The sequence below is a fragment of the Trachinotus anak genome, unplaced genomic scaffold (assembly GCF_046630095.1).
Source record: "Trachinotus anak isolate AG129_WGS33_773 ecotype Australia unplaced genomic scaffold, CSIRO_AGI_Tana_v1 ptg000004l, whole genome shotgun sequence".
NCBI classification, from domain to species: Eukaryota; Metazoa; Chordata; class Actinopteri; order Carangiformes; family Carangidae; genus Trachinotus; species Trachinotus anak.
The window spans coordinates 1,637,650-1,656,733 of NW_027273855.1; the positions used below are offsets into that span (position 1 = coordinate 1,637,650).

The 19,084-nt window shown below is 46.2% G+C and overlaps 1 protein-coding gene across 1 annotated transcript; it reads left to right on the forward strand.

Annotated features, from left to right (window-relative positions):
* Positions 1 to 994: 994 nt before the first annotated feature.
* On the forward strand, positions 995 to 17,217 carry asxl1 (ASXL transcriptional regulator 1). The gene is made up of 11 exons (XM_071475161.1): positions 995 to 1,402; positions 5,059 to 5,142; positions 7,437 to 7,556; positions 8,526 to 8,727; positions 10,587 to 10,756; positions 10,929 to 11,013; positions 11,109 to 11,275; positions 11,701 to 11,797; positions 12,021 to 12,126; positions 13,055 to 14,024; positions 14,117 to 17,217. The coding sequence occupies exons 1-11, from the start codon at positions 1,346 to 1,348 to the stop codon at positions 16,712 to 16,714; spliced, it is 4,656 nt and encodes a 1,551-aa protein (XP_071331262.1). The 5' UTR covers positions 995 to 1,345; the 3' UTR covers positions 16,715 to 17,217.
* The last annotated feature ends 1,867 nt before the right edge of the window (positions 17,218 to 19,084 follow it).

Sequence of the window (19,084 nt, forward strand, 5' to 3'; positions counted from 1 at the left end):
CATTAATTTGTTAATTGTCCACACTTCGATGCTACAAAGCACCACTACTAATTATTCCAAAACATTAAAACATTAAAAATCCTCAAATTAAACGAGCAGGGACTGGCAGCTGTTGGTGGCATCTGAAGTCCATAATCATACTGCAGTGGTGCCCTTATCCTACATGCTTTCAGCTACCAATACGCTTCCAGTTTTCTACTGCTCAGCTGGCTGAACCTACAGGCTGCTGCCTGCTTCAACAGCTGAAAGCTAGCTGCAGGGGCTGCGAGAGAGCTGCAACAGCTGCCAGCTTTAGTGGCTGCCAGCAAGCTGCAAGAGCTGTCAGCAACCACACTGCATTTTCTTCAGGAGGTGCTCTACTTTTGATTAAATACATTAAAATAACGTTATATTATTCATGTGGCTGTGCATGCTAAAATTGCACAAGGGAGGAAAATTGAGTTTTATTTGTGCTGCTGACAGTATTGTAAAATTACCTTTGAAACAGCAATGTGCTGTAAAATGTGTTCCTCCAAGGTTCTGGTTACTCTGTGTGTTCCACAACAAGGTCTGTGGTTCACTCTGTACTTAGAGGTGGAGGCAGAAATCTAACAGACAGGTATCTCCTCCACCTAGACAAACAAAAACAAAAGTCTGCATGGACATAACATAATGTACCAGTGAGTAGGACAGCACCTAACAGCCAGCAGACTGCTTTGGTATTTGTTACACAATTTAATAATTAAAAAAAAAAAGTATATGTATATATAATTAAATTTAAAAAATAAATAAATAATTATATATATATGTGTGTGTGTGTGTGTGTGTATTATATAGACGCCAAAGCATATATATATATATATATATATATGTGTGTGTGTGTGTGTGTGTGTGTGTGTGTATTAAACACATATAATGTGTATTAAAAAAACGTGTTGTGTGTGTACATGTACAAACATACGCCTGGGCATGGAGGGCAGATGATGTACTGTTTGTATGCGGAGGGCTGGACGTTGTTTTGTTGCATTCCTGCGGAGCGTTTGACCTTTGACCTGGTTGTTGCATTCCAGAGAGGCTTGTTCTGCAGCTGCACCACAGCCAGCGCTGCACTCACACTGCTGCTACGCTACAGAGAGACGATGTGTGTTGGGCTCGTTTAGACAAAGCACCGGACACAGTAGTGAGACTCATCAGAGACGAGCAGGCACCACAGCATCGTCCCGAGCTAAGAGGAGCGTCTTGTCTTGGGTCTGCACAGTTAACCTAGAACGTAGTTAGCCATTTTGCTAAGCGGCTAAACCGCCATCGTATTGAGGTTGCTTTGTAGACACACAGCAGGCTAGCCGCAGACACCAGTGCAGAGGAAATGAAGGACAAACAAAAGAGAAAGAAGGAGCGGACCTGGGCTGAGGCGGCTCGCATGGTAAACAATTAATTTTCTGCATTTATCCAGCTGCATGTACGTTATGTATGAATACATGTGAAGTGATGGATCCAGATGTGTTGTTGTGTTTGAACATTCTCCTCACGACCACAGCCTGTGCCCTGCTGTAGCGTTAGTATCAGCTAGCTACCGACATAGCAGTGCTAAGCTGGACAACACACACACTGGCTTTAAATGTTACGATGAGGGCACATTTCACGTTTGCTGCATGTCTTTCAAGCTGCTAACATAAAAAGCTACGCAACGCTAGATGCCAACGCTGGTTAGCAAGCTAACATCTACCTCTGCATTTTGAGCTCTTTGTTTGCTAGGCAGCAAACTAGCTAGTGCTACGCTAATTATCATCTGAGCAACCCGGCTAACCCAAGGCAAATACAGGCGACAGGACAAGTTTATGCACTTTATGTGACCAAACCAGTCACTAAAACGTTGTTTGACTTGGATCTTTAGTGTTACTGTAGCGGCTAACTTGGTGTAATAGTAGCTAGCTAACGTTGTTGACCATTATGCACGCTAACGTTAGCAAAGCTAAAAGCTAACGCGATCCACTAACTCAGCTGTCCTGTGAATCCACATTGGCACCGAATGGTGCAAGAAAATGAAAGGAGTCCAGTCAAATGAAGCTGGTTCTGTCGAAGATCGAGCAGCAGAAATAGTTAAGAAATAAGTGTAGTCACATGAAACAAGGCAAACGTTAAATACCAACCGAAATATGGGCTGAGAATGAATCCATTTAATTACTTAAATGCGCACTTACAGCTAAGCAGTGCACGACATGTCAGATAAGTTCATCATCATTAACGGTGGTCAGCTGTAGTTTGTGTCCGTCCTCTGTATCAGGGCCATGGGTTTACTGGGCTCAAGCCTCCTGCTCATACGGCTGCTATATGACAGAAACAACTGCAGAGATTCAAAATAAAATCATTCCCGAGTGTCCAAATAAAACAAAGAAAACCACATTAACTGTCTTAACTGTGTAAATTTACATAAAAACCCAAATGTGCAGCTGCTCCAGGAAAAATTATAATCCCTTCACTGTTTACACAGCTGCACAGATTTAATTTCAAATGGTTAATTTGTTATTTTCTCTATCTACACTCAACAATCAACAATGACAAAGAGAAAACGTGCTTTTGAAATTTTTGCTAATTTATTAAAAATCAAAAACTGAACAGTCTCATTAAAAAGTCTTTAGACTCTCCTCCACCATTTTCAGCTGAGCCTGTTGTTTGTCAGCAGAATTGCACGAAGAGTAATGAACCGATTTTCATCAGATGTGATGAAAAGATGGGACGCGGTCCAGGGAAGAACCACTTTCATTTTTGTGTGGATCTGGTCAAAGGGGCAGATCCAGGATTTATTTGTCATTATAATTAACATTAATTAGCATTTTTGGAGATTTTTTTGAGTTTCTCAGGAAATAATGTTTGAATCTTGATGTTTAAAATCAGACGTATATATGGTGTTGAGATTCATTCAGATCCAGATAATAATCTGAACCTCCCAGAGAAAACATTTGGCCTCTACTAATTGCCATTCTAGTTATTCTTGATGTGTCCAGAACTAGACCGAAGTCCACCTGTGGCAAATTGAACTCAGGGACAGTTTAGAAAGGCTCGTACCTGTGTTTGTAAGATCCCACAGTTCCCACTGCATGGCAGGACAAAACCCAAGCAACGAAGTCTGAGGAACTGTCTGCAGACAAACAGTGGTGAGACACAGATGAAAGATATAAAACCCAGTGTTCCCAGGACAACAGTGACCTCAGAAACTGTGAAATTGAAGAAGTCTGGAACCAGGACTCTTCCCTGGAGTTGGCTGTCCAGACAAACTGAGTAACCCAGTTTGAAGGGTGTTGGTCAGGGAGGAGACCAAGAGCCCAACAGTCACTGTAACAGACCTTCAGAAGTCCTCTGAATTAAGGGTCTGAACACCTTTGTCAATGAGAGATTTCAGTTTCTGATTTTTAATACATTTATTTAAAAAAAGAATCTACATGTTTTCACTTTATTATGACTCACTGAGCGAAGGCTGATGAGCAAAAATGGCAAATTTATCCTTTTAATAACTAAACTTCTTGTCGTCTCGAGCCCTTTTAGACTTGAATTAACACATCTGTGTTTCTGCTCGCTGTGATAGAGGATAAGTGGAAAAAACCCAAAAGAAAAAACTTCAGCTCTTCCTCATGTTTTGAGTTCATCAATATCAAGCCAAATGTTTTATATTCAGCATGTGAGGAAAGAGGAATTCATCAAAGTCTCATACTCGGTGTTTTTGTCAGTCTGTGCCTGTGCACTTCAAGGCTTCAATGGCAGAATAATATTAAAATCCATTTATATCATCACCTTTCAACTCGGTGCAGTTCTGCTGTCTCACGGACCAGGTGCCACAGTTCAGGCATCATCACTGTGAAATTTCCAATAACCGATATGATTGGTTTGGCTGGTAGCTCTCTCTCTGTCTCTCTCTCGTTGACTCTCCCTTCACTTCCCTGTAAGAACCAGAAGTTCCAATAAAAGCAGCAGATAAGAAACAGATCTAAGTGACGTGTTCTGCCCGTCCATCTCTTCCGCTCTGTTTGATCACAGTGCAGCTCCTACACACAACAAACAGTGCGTCAATGACAGTCAGCTGGTCGCAGCAGTGGATGCTGACGTGAAGCTATATCAGAGCAAATTAAATTAAATATTATTTAATAATACAAGTAAGTTAATACACTAAAAGGAAAACAAGTCAAATATCATCTGGACATAAAGGCCTAAACTATCAGCGATCGCTCTGATGATCGTCGATCATCGGCCATCAACACGACCCTAAAACGCTCCTGTCATGGCCGAGTAAAGCCGATACAAACACCTGCATCACAGACAGTCACCTGGGGCTGGTTTCACAGATGAGTGAAGCCAGTGGTGTTTTAGATATTTCATGTGTGACAGAGGACAGTGGTAACCCTGACACTCGCTCAGCAACTCAGCCTAAAGACCAGGACAGAGGAGGACACAAGATTTTTTTTTAATGGTGTAAAAGTTTGACTGACACTCAGTTTGTCACAGAGGCACAGCAGCTCGACATTAACAGAGATCAGGGTGTGTTTTACCGTTTAAACTGGACCTGATGTAGATAAAAACGGCTCATCATTGATCATTGTTTGCACACACAGCAGGGTCCAAGTGGGGCCACACTTCTGGACCCCTCTGTTTCTCACACAGTTAGTGACAAGAAATTTTAGAGATGTAGAAATAGTTTTATAGAACAGACAGAGGAGTGGTAAATAAGAGACAACCCACGGTTTTTTATTACCTTAATGTATTTTTGTTGTTTTTTAGTTTTTTTTATGCGATCTTATTTTTAAGATTGCATAAAAAAACTACAAACAGCAAATAATTGCTGTTGATGTTAACCTGAGGCCTGTAAAATGTCCCGCTCAGCTCTGTATTCTTCTGATCAGACTGTGCAGACATTCACCTGCCTCTGTCTGTCAGGATGAAAACAGTTTGTCTGGCGGTGTAACTTTATTAAACGAGCCTCAGTCCATCTCAGAGTTAGTGGATTAGAGAAATCCAGCTGCCCCTTCAGTGTTTCTCCCGGATGTGTGTGTTCGTGTGTGTCAGGTAAAAACTGTGGATGTTTTCCAGGTGTTGGAGAACTTCTCTGATGCTCCCATGACTCCCAAACAAATCCTCCATGTCATCCAGACCAAGGGGCTGAAGGAAATGAGGTCAGACACACACACACACACACACACACACACACACGAACACGAACCTGCACACTCAAGAGTTTTTAGTAGTTTTAGATGCTACGTTGACCGATACACCATGATAACTGACTGTTGTATGTTCGAACAGTTGTTCCCATGTTTGAATTGATGATCTTTTGTCCAGTGTTTGTAGTGGTCAGTGAACTCATCACACTGTACAAACATCAATAGAACATGTGAGTCTGGTTCTAACTCAGGTTCTTTTATTTCCTCCTTCCTGGACCACTGGACCTGCTGCCGACCAACAGGAGGTAGGTGCTCTCACTTTTTACTCCTCCTCTGCTTCATCCTCTTTTATATGGTTTTATTTTCTTATATTATATTGTCTGTTAAGTGTTGACAGACATTGTGTTTTCATTATTTCAGTAAATGAGATGCTGTATTTTAAAACTTCAGTCACCTTTTTGTCAGTGGTTGAGTTTAGGTCCCAGTTGCTCCTGATGGATGAAATCAGGATTAAGATTTGTTGAATTCAAAACATCAGCTGTGGCTGAACCAGTGAAGCAGTGAGTTTTGGAGAATTGGAATTGATTTGAGTGATTTTTGTCAATAGACAGGAAGTATTGGTGTCATCTCTCACTCCAAAATAAAGCCTGTTTTTAAGTTAATGACGACGACACAAGGCATCTGCAGTATTGTGTTAAAGTTTACGACTGTATCCAGAAATCTCAGTGGTTTGATTTGTTGTGGTGTCAAAAACATGCACACCTTTCCTCCTCACCTGAGACAAGGACACTTTTGTTACTGCGCAACACCAGAGGTCAGTCATGATACAGGCAGAACAGGCTTAAAAAAGAAAACTACCCCAGTTTGGGAATATTTGGGTCCAGATCCAGTGATACAGGTGAGCCAGTGTTTGCTACAAGAGAGAGCAGGTAACACATCGAGCCATTGTTATCCAGCGTGGCCGCAGCTTCCTCTGCATCTGAACCAGTAATCAGCACAACGGAGGTCACAGCGTTACAGTCACAGGCTAGGTTAGGTCGACCAGAGCTTCCACTGAAGGTTCTGAGTTGTTTTTATTTGTAGAATAAGGATTTAATCAAGTTTAATTATTAATTATTTTATCCCGTTGAATGAAAAACAAGTTTTAAGTTTATTGATGGGAAAGCAAAAGAAAAAATAAAATGGAATTTATTACAACTGAGCCAACAGAAGAACAGATTTATTCGGAGGCAGGAATGATCTGTGGTCTGGTCATTTTGTGTTTCTTTCAACAACAAGAAAATTACTGTCATACACTGTTTTACCCTGGTGAAATGTTGGGAAAGTACTGAAGCTGGAAAATTACCTTAAATTACTTTTTATGCTTAAACTTCTCTTGATCAGTTGGTGCTGAACACCTGTCAGAAAATGAAGTGATGCAGACTGTATAACACTGTTAGTACTGTGTGATATTTTTTCTCTAAGACTGTTTCCTCAAGAAGAAAAAAAGCCACTTTGACACTGAACCAACACAGCAGGAGAACTGTGTGTTTTAGCCTCAGTGTGTGAAATCTTTTTCAGACTAAATGATGCATCACTTGATTTTCTGTCGGGCGTTTAGCACCAGCGACCACGAGAAGCTGAAATCTTCCTGTTACATGTTTGAGCAGGAAAAGTTGTTTGGTTGCTCAATAGATCATTTTTGAACCAGAAGTTAAAATGGCTGATTTTATGAAGCGTTTATGAGAATCTGTGGAGACGCAGCAGTCGGCTGCGTGAAGATGTGTTTGTGTTAAACTACAGCGAATCACATGTTTTATTGAGTGACGTCACAATAACTGTGCAGGTCCAGCTGTTTGAGGACAGAGGTTAGTGCAGCGCTATGGTGCTAATAATACACAGAGTATTGTGTGTCCTTTACCACTGCCTGGGGGCTCCTCGAAAAGGACGCCCCCCCCATAAGAAACCAAACCACATTAACACATGTTTATCAGATGTGGTAAATGTTCGGAAACTGTAGATTTGTGTTGTGTTATTGTCAGATTTAACTGTAGCTCACTGGCTCAGACAACAACAAAGTATTTAATCACACTGATGCTGACGTTCAATATTATCAGTTATCAATCCTGCTGATTGATTTGTGACATTTCCCCAAATTACCTGATAGAACCAGAAGTTTTAAAGGGACAGAGTGTGGTCATCTAGGTGTTCAGGTACAGGTGTACACTGTCAGGACATGAACAGATATGAGTTCTGTGACCACGTGATCACATGAGGTGTAAATGTGTGTGTGTGTGTGCGTGCGTGGTTGTGTGTGTGTGTGTGTGCAGTGGCACAGCTCCGTTGGCCTGTCTGGTCACCATGCTGCACTCCCAGGTGAGAGGAGACCGAGTCAAGAACAGCATCTTCTTCAAGCTGCCTGGTCGGATGAGTCTGTTCACCCTGAAGGTGATGACGCTCTTCACTCACCTGCCTGTACAAGTCACTAATCTGAGCTCATCTTACTGTCATCACTGGGGTCAGAGCAACATTTCTCCGAAAACACGTCTCCTCAGGCATTCTGACACAAAACTACGTCTTCATTTTAAAACAAAAACGATCTCCGTCCAGACGAGTGTTTTAGCTCTGCATCAGAAAGATCTCCATCTATACCATCACACCTGAAAACACAAACATAGATGAGCATTTGCGTACACTAAGCATGTGCGAGCGGGTGTAAACAGGAAGCAGATGATTGGTTGCAGAAAATAGTCTGAATGAGGAACAACAAAGAGAGTTGTAGCAATAACATGTTGAATTTCGCAGCACAACAGCTGTTAGCAAAGACAACAAGGTCACACATGTAATTCATTATCCATGTTGCTACTCACTGGTAGTCGAGGCTGAGACAAGAGCCAATCAGGGAGCAAACGTGGGTTTTTGCTGGTCCAAACTACAACGCAGCCCCAGAGTTTTCAAAATAAAATGGGGCCAGCAGCGTTTCCAAAACGCTCTGTTTTCAGGGCTCAGACTCCAGAGGGGTAAACATAGCAAAAGTGATTTGTTTTAAAATGAAAACGTAGTAGTGTGGATGTGGTAATAAACACAAGATAATCCAGAGGCTGCACACTGAAGAGTTTTATTTGGAGCTGATTCCTGCTGAAGTACAGATTCTGTTTCTGAGAGGATGCAGACAAACACAGTTAACGCTGTTTGGTAGATCAGTCAGGATCTGTTACTGTGCGAGTTGGTTCACATCTCCACATTAGCCAGTGATATTATAATGGACATATTAACACAAAGCCGTATCATATGTTGAATGCTTCAGTGTAGCAGTGGGTTTGATGCATGAACTTCCTGATGAGCATCACACATGAAGAGGACACTTCTCCTCCAGATGATCAGGGACCTTCTAACTCTGTGCTGTTCACTCTGCAGAAGAACGCCCTCCAGTGGACAAAGACGACTTCGGAGTCGGAGACGCCGAACGAAGCAGCTGGTAGCACCACCCACCAAGCGTCCAGCAGCAGTGCCTCTGCAGGGGGCTCCGCTGTGGTCCCAGTTAACCCCACTGAGGCCGCCGAGCAGGAGAGCTGTGACTCCACCGAGACCACTGCTGCCGCCAGCGGAGACAATGATGGTAACACCAACCACACACCAGTAACCTCCCATTACCTCCACCAGAGAGGGGTTGTTCCTCAGCTGGTTATTCTGTTACCATGTGGTGGTGCAGTACAGGCAAATTCAGTTCAAGTCAACTTTATGTATATCGCTTTGAATCATGACAGAAGGTTTCTGAGGGCACTTTTCATTCAGAGCAGGTCTACACGGTCTCTTTATAATATTATTACAGACCCGACATTCACCTGGTGGTGAGGCAGGAACAATTCACTCACAGGTAGAAACCTCACGTCTACCCCCACCGGAGGGAGGGAGGGAGCAGGAGGAAGGAACACAGTGTAATTCAGGTTCCACATCAGAGACGAACCAGTATAAAAATATCATGACTATAGTGACCAAAATGATCAGTTATCAGCTGATGTATCACGATGTTGTTAAAATGTGCTGAAAATGTTCACAAAGTAATAACTTCAAACTAATTTTACAATGAAAACAAATAATTTTGTTTGCATTTAAACAATAAAATAATAACATTGCATCTGTGTCACAAATGAGGACCAGGGACCAGTAGCAGTACCAGGTTTTCCTGCAGCATTCCCACTCTGTTAACAAGGGAATAGCAAATGTATTATTATTGTTATTGTTATTATTTTCCTGCTGCAATGTCTTTCAGAGCACAGACACTGTAAACACACCTGTCACCTGCTCAGCACTGTGCTGTTAATCCAGAAACACTGCAGCTACAGTGATGAAAGATTGAGCTGCAGCCCTGAAATAAGTTTCAAAAACACACAATCACCGACTGAAGCGTCTCACATGGAGGCTCCGACGCTGTCAGGAGCACCAACCCAGAGATGTATATTTGCACAGCGGCTGCAGCTCACTGTTTCTCCTCTGTGTCTGACAACATCTGATGACACTGCTCGTTGTGTGTCCTCTCTGAATAGAAAGGCAAACTCACCTGTTAGTGTAAAAGGAATCAATTACATTTTTAGCGGATTTACCCGATCTGCCTAATTTTGGTGTGAACAGGGTTTTAGAGGCTGAAAAATCTCCAGAGAAGCTCTGTCACTGTCGTGTTTTGACTGACACTAAACAAACTCATGCTTCCTGCTGCACAGGCATCTGGGAGACTGTATGTTGATGCCGTACAGAACCTAACATGAGTCAAATTAACCATGGTAATTAATCATGGTAATTGATTATGGTTATAGTGATATTTAAAATTTAAACAGTGATACTGTCTCGCATTTCTACTGTGACTTAATGGTAAACCGGTAACATGTTTATGAAATTAATTGAAAGAAAATGGTTTGAGTCCTGGGCTGAAAAAGACACTGACAAAACTCAATAGTTCATACACACACAAATGTCTAATTGGATAAAATGATGGAAATGATGACATTTTGTATAGAAAGGGAAAAAGGTCAACATCAGAAACACTTCAACATCATAATGTTCTGCAGAAACACTTGTGGCTGTTATTCAACGCTGTAGCTCAGGAAGGGGAGATTGTGACTATATTTCCTGTCACTGGACTGGTTGGTGGAGGAAACCACCATGAGGCGGTGATTCTAGTTCTTTTCATATCTGAGGAGGTGGGTATTTGTTTCAAACCAGGAGGCCTACCTCCTACAATCCTCCTCTCTCTGTTAGTACGGGGTGGAACCTGAACCGAGTCAGTGGCAAATCTGTGATAACTGTCACTGCAGTGTTGCTCAGATTCAGAGTTGGAACATAAAGGTGAGTTTCATCAAGAGCACAAGTCTTTTCTCTGTAGATGTTTTCTGTTCTGTCAACAACATGAGGTGTGTTGGCCTCTGAATGAGTGACTTGTGAATGAACAGATCTCTAAGTGTGTTTGTCTCTGACCTGAAGCCTCGGTGGATGAGAGCTCGTCCAGCGCCTCCTGCTCCACAGAGCTGCAGGCTCCCAGCTCCCAGCCTCAGACCCGCCTGAGCAGGGCAGCGGGACAGCAGGGACGCACAGACGCACAGCAGCCCCAGCACACTCAACACGCCCAGACCAGACTGAGCCGCTCCAGACAGGTCAGCATCTGCACGAGGCAGAGACACCTACAGCTCTGTGTTTACAGTAGAAATGATAATGTGCTCATAAAGTTTTTAACTGCTGGAGAACCATCTTAATGAGGTTCAGTCTCACTCCTCCTGCTTGATATACTTATTGTAGAACTGTCTGCTGTCCTCTGCTGTGTTACAGTCAGGGAGGCAGAGGAAGAAAGCCGTCATGATGCCTCGTGTTGTCCTCACCCCTCTGAAGGTGAACGGAGAGCACGTCCCCTCAGGTAAGAACCCCTCACTAACAGCACAGCAGTAATGTCAGCGTCCATGACCCTGCAGCTTCAGCATCAGGCTAAACGTGTGCTCTCTGCTGCGGCAGGGCCCATGAAGAGGAGTCGAGGCGGGGTGGATGTAGACTTTGAAACACCAGGATCCATCCTGGTCAACACCAACATCAGAGCCCTCATCAATGTGCGGACCTTCTCAGCCTTTCCCACACACTCTCAGCAGCAGCTGCTGCAGCTGCTGCCAGAGGTGGATCGACAGGTGAGTGGTTTTCTGTCCTCACCTTCTCCTCAGCTCTCACGTCTGCAGTGATATTACACAGTAATGTTCACACAAAGCAGGAAATCAGTCACCGTCATGGACCGTTGCAGTGCATCGTTTTCATCTGTTCACTCCTGTTGGTGGATTTAATAAATGGTTATTAATGTTCTGGGCTTTCATCAGCTCTAAATGTCATCAGCTGCTGTTAATGAAAAGAGAAACAGGAACAAATATGGAACATGGCTCTACTTGGGCATCACCTGTGATGTGACCAACAGTAATACAAGGGCTACCTCATGTTTGAGTGAAACTTTGTGAAGCTCAGTTAGAGACAAAGGCCCTGTTCTGTCGTTTCCTGTCAGTTTAAAGCAGGTGAGGCAGATGTGTTCACCGTTCTCCTGCTGTTGTGTCGTCTCTCTTTGCAGATTGGACCTGATGGGATGGCCCGACTGAGCAGCTCAGCTCTCAACAATGAGTTCTTCACCCATGCCTCCCAGAGCTGGAAAGAGAGGCTGGCTGAGGGTAAATGACTGTTCAGTTCATCAACAAACATTTTACTGAAAGATCAAATTAGATCACACCGGACAGGAATGTATTGATCACTGTGGGCAAAGAGCTACACCTGATTGCTTGTTTCAACATGTCGGGTTCTCAGTGAAAATGACACAGGTTTACAGTTTGAGGTGACGTATGTTGGGCTGTGGAGCCACTCTTTTAAACCTTCATGTGTCTTTGACCTGTTCAGGTGAGTTCACCCATGAGATGCAGGTGCGTTTCCGACAGGAGATGGAGAAAGAGAAGAAGGTGGAGGCGTGGAAGGAGAAGTTCTTTGAAGAATACCACGGGCAAAAGTAAGAGTGATCCCATTTACATATTGCACCTTGTATTTGATCAATTGTTCAGCCCTAGAAACTGCTTATAGTGATCATGTTTACAGTAATCAGCTGCTGATATGGATCAAACAACTTAGAATCATTCCTACACAAATTCTGTTTAAATAATTAGCTTGTTGTATCATTCTTAGTCTTTTTATATGTGACAACATCTGGAAAAACAATTAAAAACTGTTTTAGCCTCCTACTGCAGCTGTCATATGTTGAGGCTCTCAGATTTACTTCTTCTTGTCTCGCTGAGTCATGATGATTGGCTCAGTAGCATCATGTGACCAGTGCAGCAAAGACCAGAAAAGCTGCGCCACTTAAAACAAAAACACTCTGGCAAAATGTAATAATAATAATAATTGATAGGTTATAGGTCTGGCTCAGGATAGGACACCATCTGAGTCTGAACCCAGACCGTGGTCCACCTGCTAGTTACCAGAAATCAGTTCTTCTGCCCTGCCAGTGGCTGCACAGCGTAACTTCCAGTGGAGGCTGCTGTTTTTAGAGCAGTGAAGAAGAATAGATTTCCAGGAAAATTGCAGTTTTATCTGAATGTGAAACTGTTAAGTTTATCAATACATTATGTGGTATTGGATCGGTATTTAACTTGTGTTTAAGGCAGTTGAGTGTTTAAGGCAGTATCGGAGCCATTTCTGATACTATAAACTCTAATGTGATCTACAACTGAACTATTCTGAATTGTTGTCATCAAGAGTCAATAACTTTATTTAGAAAAACCTTGTTAAAGATGTTTTTACCCAGTGTTTTAAGCCATTTATGTCCCTCTCCTGAGCTGCCCTTCATGTAGTTCAGACGACTTGACTGATCCTCCTCAGTCATGGTCGCTGTGTTTCCACAACGTGCTGAACTGTGTGTGTTGTGTATTGTGTGTCTTCAGGTCCGGCCTGACACGAGAGGAGTCTCTGAAACTTACCATGAGCGAAGCCAGTGAAGTTGGAGCCAGCGTGCTTGACAGTGATGTGGCAGTGGTGGCAAGTGGCGCCCCCAAGAGACGCAGTGTGGGACGGCGGAGGAGAGACGGCAGGATGAGGAGACGCACGCGAGCCGACCTGCGTCGCAGGGCCCGCAGGACCCTCTGCAAGCCCCCTGCTCCGGCCCTGCAGACTGCAGAAGCAGCTGAGGCCAGCGCTGCCGTGGACATCTCAGCCGTCTCTGTTGGCTCGCCCGTGTCCGACAGCGCAGTGGTTCAAGGTGAGGTGGTGCTGCAGGCCGAGTGTGGCGTGGAGCTCCCAGCTGAGAGCGCCTCCATGGAGCCAAAGCCCTCCCCCGACCCAGAGCCGGTCACGTTACCAGCCTCCACTCCTACCCCGACTCCCAGCCCCAGCCCCAGCCCGGCTTCCACCAGTGCAAACGAAGAGCCCGAGGTAACAGCCCGCCTGCTCCCCGAGGAGGCTGCGCCCGTGCTTACTTCCACCTCCTCCCCTTCCTCCTCCTCCTCCTCTGTCTCGTCTGCCTCTTCACCCGCCTCCTCGCCCTCCTCACCTTCGGATCAACAAGGAGCGTTTGCCGCTGGCCTGGACTCATCTTCATCCTCGTCAGCATCCTCCAGTGCCGCGGTGGCCGCCGATCCCCTGGATGACACCGCCTCCGTGGTTACGTCCATCACAGGGGGCACCGTCACCAGCAGCCGCGAGAGCAGCCCCTCAGCCAGCCCAGCCAGCACCCCCGCCCCCAGCGCCCAGCTCAAGGAGCAGAAGAGAAGGCCAGACGAGGCTCAGGCCTTCTCCAGCTTCCCCGAAAAGAGGCCACGGCTTGACGACCGTCAGTCCTTTCGTACCACAATTGACGGTGTCCGTTCGGAGAAGCCGCAGCCGACAACAGAAGAGCCCAAGGTGCCGCCTATCCGGGTAAGACTTTGTTGCATGAACCTGCGCGCAGGCATGTTCAGGAATGTTATTCGGCGAAAGTGTTACTCACTGTTCCTGTGTCTCTGTCCCAGATTCAATTGTCCAGAATCAAACCTCCCTGGGTCAAGGGGCACCCCACCTACCAGATCTGCCCCCGGATCGTGCCGCCCGGCGAGGGCTCGCGGCGGTCGGGGACGGGGGGTGCACGCACCTTGGCAGACATCAAAGCCCGCGCCCAGCAAGCCCGGGCCCAGCGCGAGGCCGCTGCTGCTGTTGCAGCCTCTAGCGACGGGGCAGGGCCGGCCGGGGTCCGGCTGCGGCCTGCTGCTGGGCTACCGGATAGCAGCAATGGACGAAGAGCGCGAGAGCATCCAGGACCTATCGAGCCCGGAGGAGGAGGAGGAGGAGGAGGAAGTGGAAGCAGGGGAGATGGTGGGATGGAGGAGCAGGGATCGTCTTCAGGCTCTAATTCGTCTGGAACACAACTACTGCTTCTCAGTGTAGATCCCACACCCCAGCCCTCCCCCTCCCTGTCCACTACCTCGACTTCCATGTCCTTGGAGCCCTCGCAGACCCCAAGCCCCCCTCGAGAGGAGACAGCTGGGGGGCCAGAGTCCGTAGAGGAAATAGAAGCAACATCAGCCAGTGTCCAGAGCCCCTCCAACGGGCTCACCGACAAGGTCGCTGACTCGCCCTCCCCTGAGCCTGAAGCAGTAGCCGAACCTGTGGCCTCGCAGCCGACCAGGCAAAGCAAGGTGCCGGAGTCTGCCCCCGCCCCCTCACAGAGGGCAGACCAGGGCTGTGAAAAACCCCCACTGGCTCCGACCTCAATCCCAGATTCTCTTCCCAGGTTCGGGGCTCAGGGTGTGGACGTCATTCAGACGCTGGCCAGCTCCAAGGAGCAAGGGAAGGAGGCTGGACAGGGTGGTGTTATCCAGCATGGGTCCCACCATGTGGACCCCCAGGAGCCCCTGTCTCGCCCAGCTACAGAGAGACAGCAAACAAAGGCATCCTCTCCCCGGCACGTGGACTCGTCTGGAAGAGAGAAAGATGACGAGGCAGGGACACACAGCGACTCCACGGAAACCGCCTCGGACTGTGAGAATGAGAGTCAGGATGATGAGCAGCAGCAGCCGGACCAGGACTGGGGGCCCCCCCTGAGCACCCACAGAAACAGCCAGCTGGTCATCTGCAGTCCTTCTCCTCAGAACCAGCAGCCAGTCATCCAGGCTCACGTGTCCAGCCGCCAGGGTCAGACCGTCATTCAGCCTTGCTTCCCCAACAGTTTGCCCCACCCTCAGCAGAGCCGCCCCCATCCTCTGGACCACCAGTCTCTCCCCACAGCCCACACACAGGGGCTCAAGGACGCCAACGTCGTGGTCAAAATGGAGCCTGTAGATGACGTCAGAGCCTCCAGACAGAGTTCTGCTGAGGAAGAGTGTCGTGGAGGCTCGAAGGCCTCGACTGCTGCCTCCAAGAGACTGATCAGCTCAGTCAGACCGGTTTCCAGTGTGGAGGCCAACAACCCTTTAGTGACCCAGCTGCTGCAGGGCAGCCTGCCCCTGGAGAAAGTCCTGCCCCCACACTCTGCCAACAGGCTGGAGATCAGCCGATTGCCAGGACCCCAACCCAGGCCACCACTGGCAAGGACCCCAGGGTCTCGCCACAGGCCTGAGGCTTCAGTCCAGTCTCCGGGTCCAGAACTGAATGCTGTCTCTCAGATCCACATCAAGTCTCCAACAGGCCGCCCAGTCTCGTGTCTGATGGAGGCCCCGGCCGTGTCACAGTATCAGTCCCAGCAGGCCCCCGGGGCCGTCCCGGTCATCACCTCTCTGCCCCCCTCCTCATCCTCCACCAGCTCTCTGTCCTCCAGAAGTAAGTCAGACCTCAGCTCTCACACCGCTGTGGAGTCTGCAGTGATCAAAGAGTCTCGTGGCCCTCAGCCCTCACCCGGGGCCACTCCGGATAGGCCCCAGCCAGCCCACCGGACCATGCCCAACGGCCCGTCTCCTCCCCATGCAGACACCTGTCCTACGGAGGTGTTGCCTACTATTAAGATCAACTGGCGGCCCCCCCACCCTCACCAACAGCAGCTCTCTCCTGCACCTACCATAAAGAATGAAGCGGCTGTCCGCCCCTCGTGCCAGGCTCTTGCCAAATCCTCCCCTACTGTGGCCCTCAGTGTTACCAAAAAGGAGCCTATGAGCTCCATGGACAGCTACCTGAGTGGGGGGGCGATGGAGGGGCTCCTCAACATGGAGATGACTTTAGCCAGGATGGCAAAGAAGGAGCACAGCAAAGCTCTCTACTCCTCTGGCTCTCCCTCCACCTCCTCCTCCCCATCCCCCTCCTCCTCCGCCTCCTCCCTTCCCTTCCAGCTGTACGGGAAGCTCCCCAAGCAGGGCGGAGGCGTCGGAGCCGTGAGCTACACAGCCAACGTGTCAGTGATGGACAATGGTGGTTTCTCCCGGAGCATGGCCGATGGCGTGCTCCAGCTGCACCCCCGCTTGGCCTCCACCCAGACCACCCTCAGCATCCAGGCCTTCACTGACAGCACGACCGAGGAGGTGGCGCTCAAGTGCTCGTGCCGCCTCAAAGCCATGATCATGTGCCAAGGCTGCGGTGCCTTCTGCCATGACGACTGCATCGGGCCCTCCAAACTCTGCGTGTCGTGTCTGGTGGTCAGATAGCATGGTGAACTTGTGTGTGTGCGTGTGTGTGTGTGTGTACAGGATCAGCAGCAGAACTGAGGGGGGGTGGGGGGGTTGGCTCCAGGATCAGCAGCAGGACTGGGGGGGCTCCAGTGTACAGATGCCTGATGAAGGTGGAGCACACAGGAGGAGCCTGACAGGCAGGACTTGCCTTGTATAATATAACTGGTCTGTATTTTTTTGTTGTTGCAGATTTTCAGATTTTTTTTTAGTTGTACTGATATATTGTTATTATTATTGTTATTATTATTATTATTATTATTATTATTGTTATTATTGTGAATTTGGGGCATGATTGATTGTAAATTGTGCCTTTTTTGTTTTCTCTCCTCAAAAACATTTACCTCATCTTATCTCGCTCCACCTCTCATCATTCGGTGGCCATGTTTGTTTTGGTCCCTGCTCTCCTCAGCAGACAGGGACTTGTTGTTGTCTCTTTGCGCAAAGAAGTATTTTTTTAACCATTAAAATGAGTAAATGACGTTGTTTGACTGGTTTGTGTTTGACTCAGCTCACGGCTCCTTCACCTCCAGCCTGAAAATAAAATGATCAGTGAGTGATTGAAGGCGTTTTGAATCCTTGATACCTGTCGTCAACAGAACAATGACACTGACGGTAGAACCTGTAGAATATAATAGAAATGTCCATAAAAACACAACTGAGTCAACAGAAGGACAAAGTGCAGCCAACTGCTACAAGCTGTCTGTTTAAAAGTTTATCTGGAATTAAATAAATGATACAAACATCGACGCTTTCTCAGGTTTTTAGGCAGTGATGAAGTGTGGTCGTGGAAAACGCAGCAAACATTTAAAATGAAAGGAAACTTTATTTCCAAAACTTCAAACATGGACTTAAGATGAGGCTGCGGTGCTCTGGTGAAGAATGTTCTTGATTTTTCTCCTGTGATGAGCACAGCGTTTATCAGGGGTCTCCAACCTGTTTTACTCTGAGACTTACTTTGACAAAATAAAAGGGGCTGAGCTCCTCATCTTATATCACATTTATTCACATATTGTATCAAAACAAACTGATCTCCACACCAAAATCAGATCAGCACTGCAAATAAACGTCCATAACTCTGCTTAGAAATCAAAGTAAAGAAGCTCCTCAGTCAGGGATCCAGTGATAGTTGTCAGTACGTCCTATGGTACATAACAAACAGGAAGTTAAAATGGCTAAACTTCATTTTCTAAAATGTAAACAAACATGGGCTCAGGTTCAAGCCCACTTCGTAACTCACTTCATCCACGGCAACATGTTCCTGCTTGTTGGAAAAGTTTATATCTGTTGTGTTATCCAGAAGAGTTGCTGTCACTGAATATCACCTACAGCTTATCTGACGTAAACAAACTTGACAGTGTAACTTAATTGACCGACAAATAATGATTTGGTGTTGAAGGGTGAGGATCTGTCTGTGTGTTTGGTTTAGTTGGAGCAGATTTACTAAGTGAAGTTGTGTTGCTTGTGTTGCCTCCATGGTTTGTACAGACTTTAATCTCTGAACTTTGGGTGAGCCGCTGGTAGAACCAGGAGCCATGTGTTGGAGACCCCTGGTCTAAGGTTTGTCACATTTTTCAAATTAAAAGACAATTAAGTACTTCATAGAAAAATAGAGTCAATAGTACAATATTTGTAAAACATATAAGTGTAGTGGAGTAAAAGTCAGAAGTTTCCAAAAAAAAAATAAATATAGAAAAATATATTTAAGTGCAGTAATCAAGTTAATGTTTCTGTTTACTTTGTTCCAGTGCCACTAAACACCAGGGCCAGAATCACCAGTACTTATACTATTATTTAAAGCTGCTAATCGACTAACTTCTCTGTATTTTCATAGGCCCCATATTCTGCTGTTATTTAATCCCATTAATGTTTTATGTTTGTTTGAATTCTTCAGATGTGATGAGTGAGGAGAGTTTCCCTCCTCTGATCCTGATGATGCTCATGATGCTGATACAGGAAACGGCTGAATGTCAGCTGACACAGCTGACTGTCAGCTGACACAGCTGCTGTCCATCAGCCTGTGGGGCCTTTTTCTCAAAGATAAGTGTGTTAGTGAGACCGTGTCACAAAAATAAAGTCTGACTCATTTTAAGCCAAAAACATTAGAGACCTCAGTCCTAAAATCAGTGTTACCATGGTAACAATCAATGATACCCGCGCTGACCAGCAGCACCCAACAACAAAAACCAGGGAAACATGGCTCATGATTTATGGTTTGCTAACCTTGTCGGTGATTTATTATTATTATTATTTTCCAAATCGGATTTTTCCTTTTTGTGTTTGCGGTATCTCCTAAGAAAAGGTTTAAAATGCCGAGGCGAGCTCGTTAGCATGCTAACTTCAGTAGCA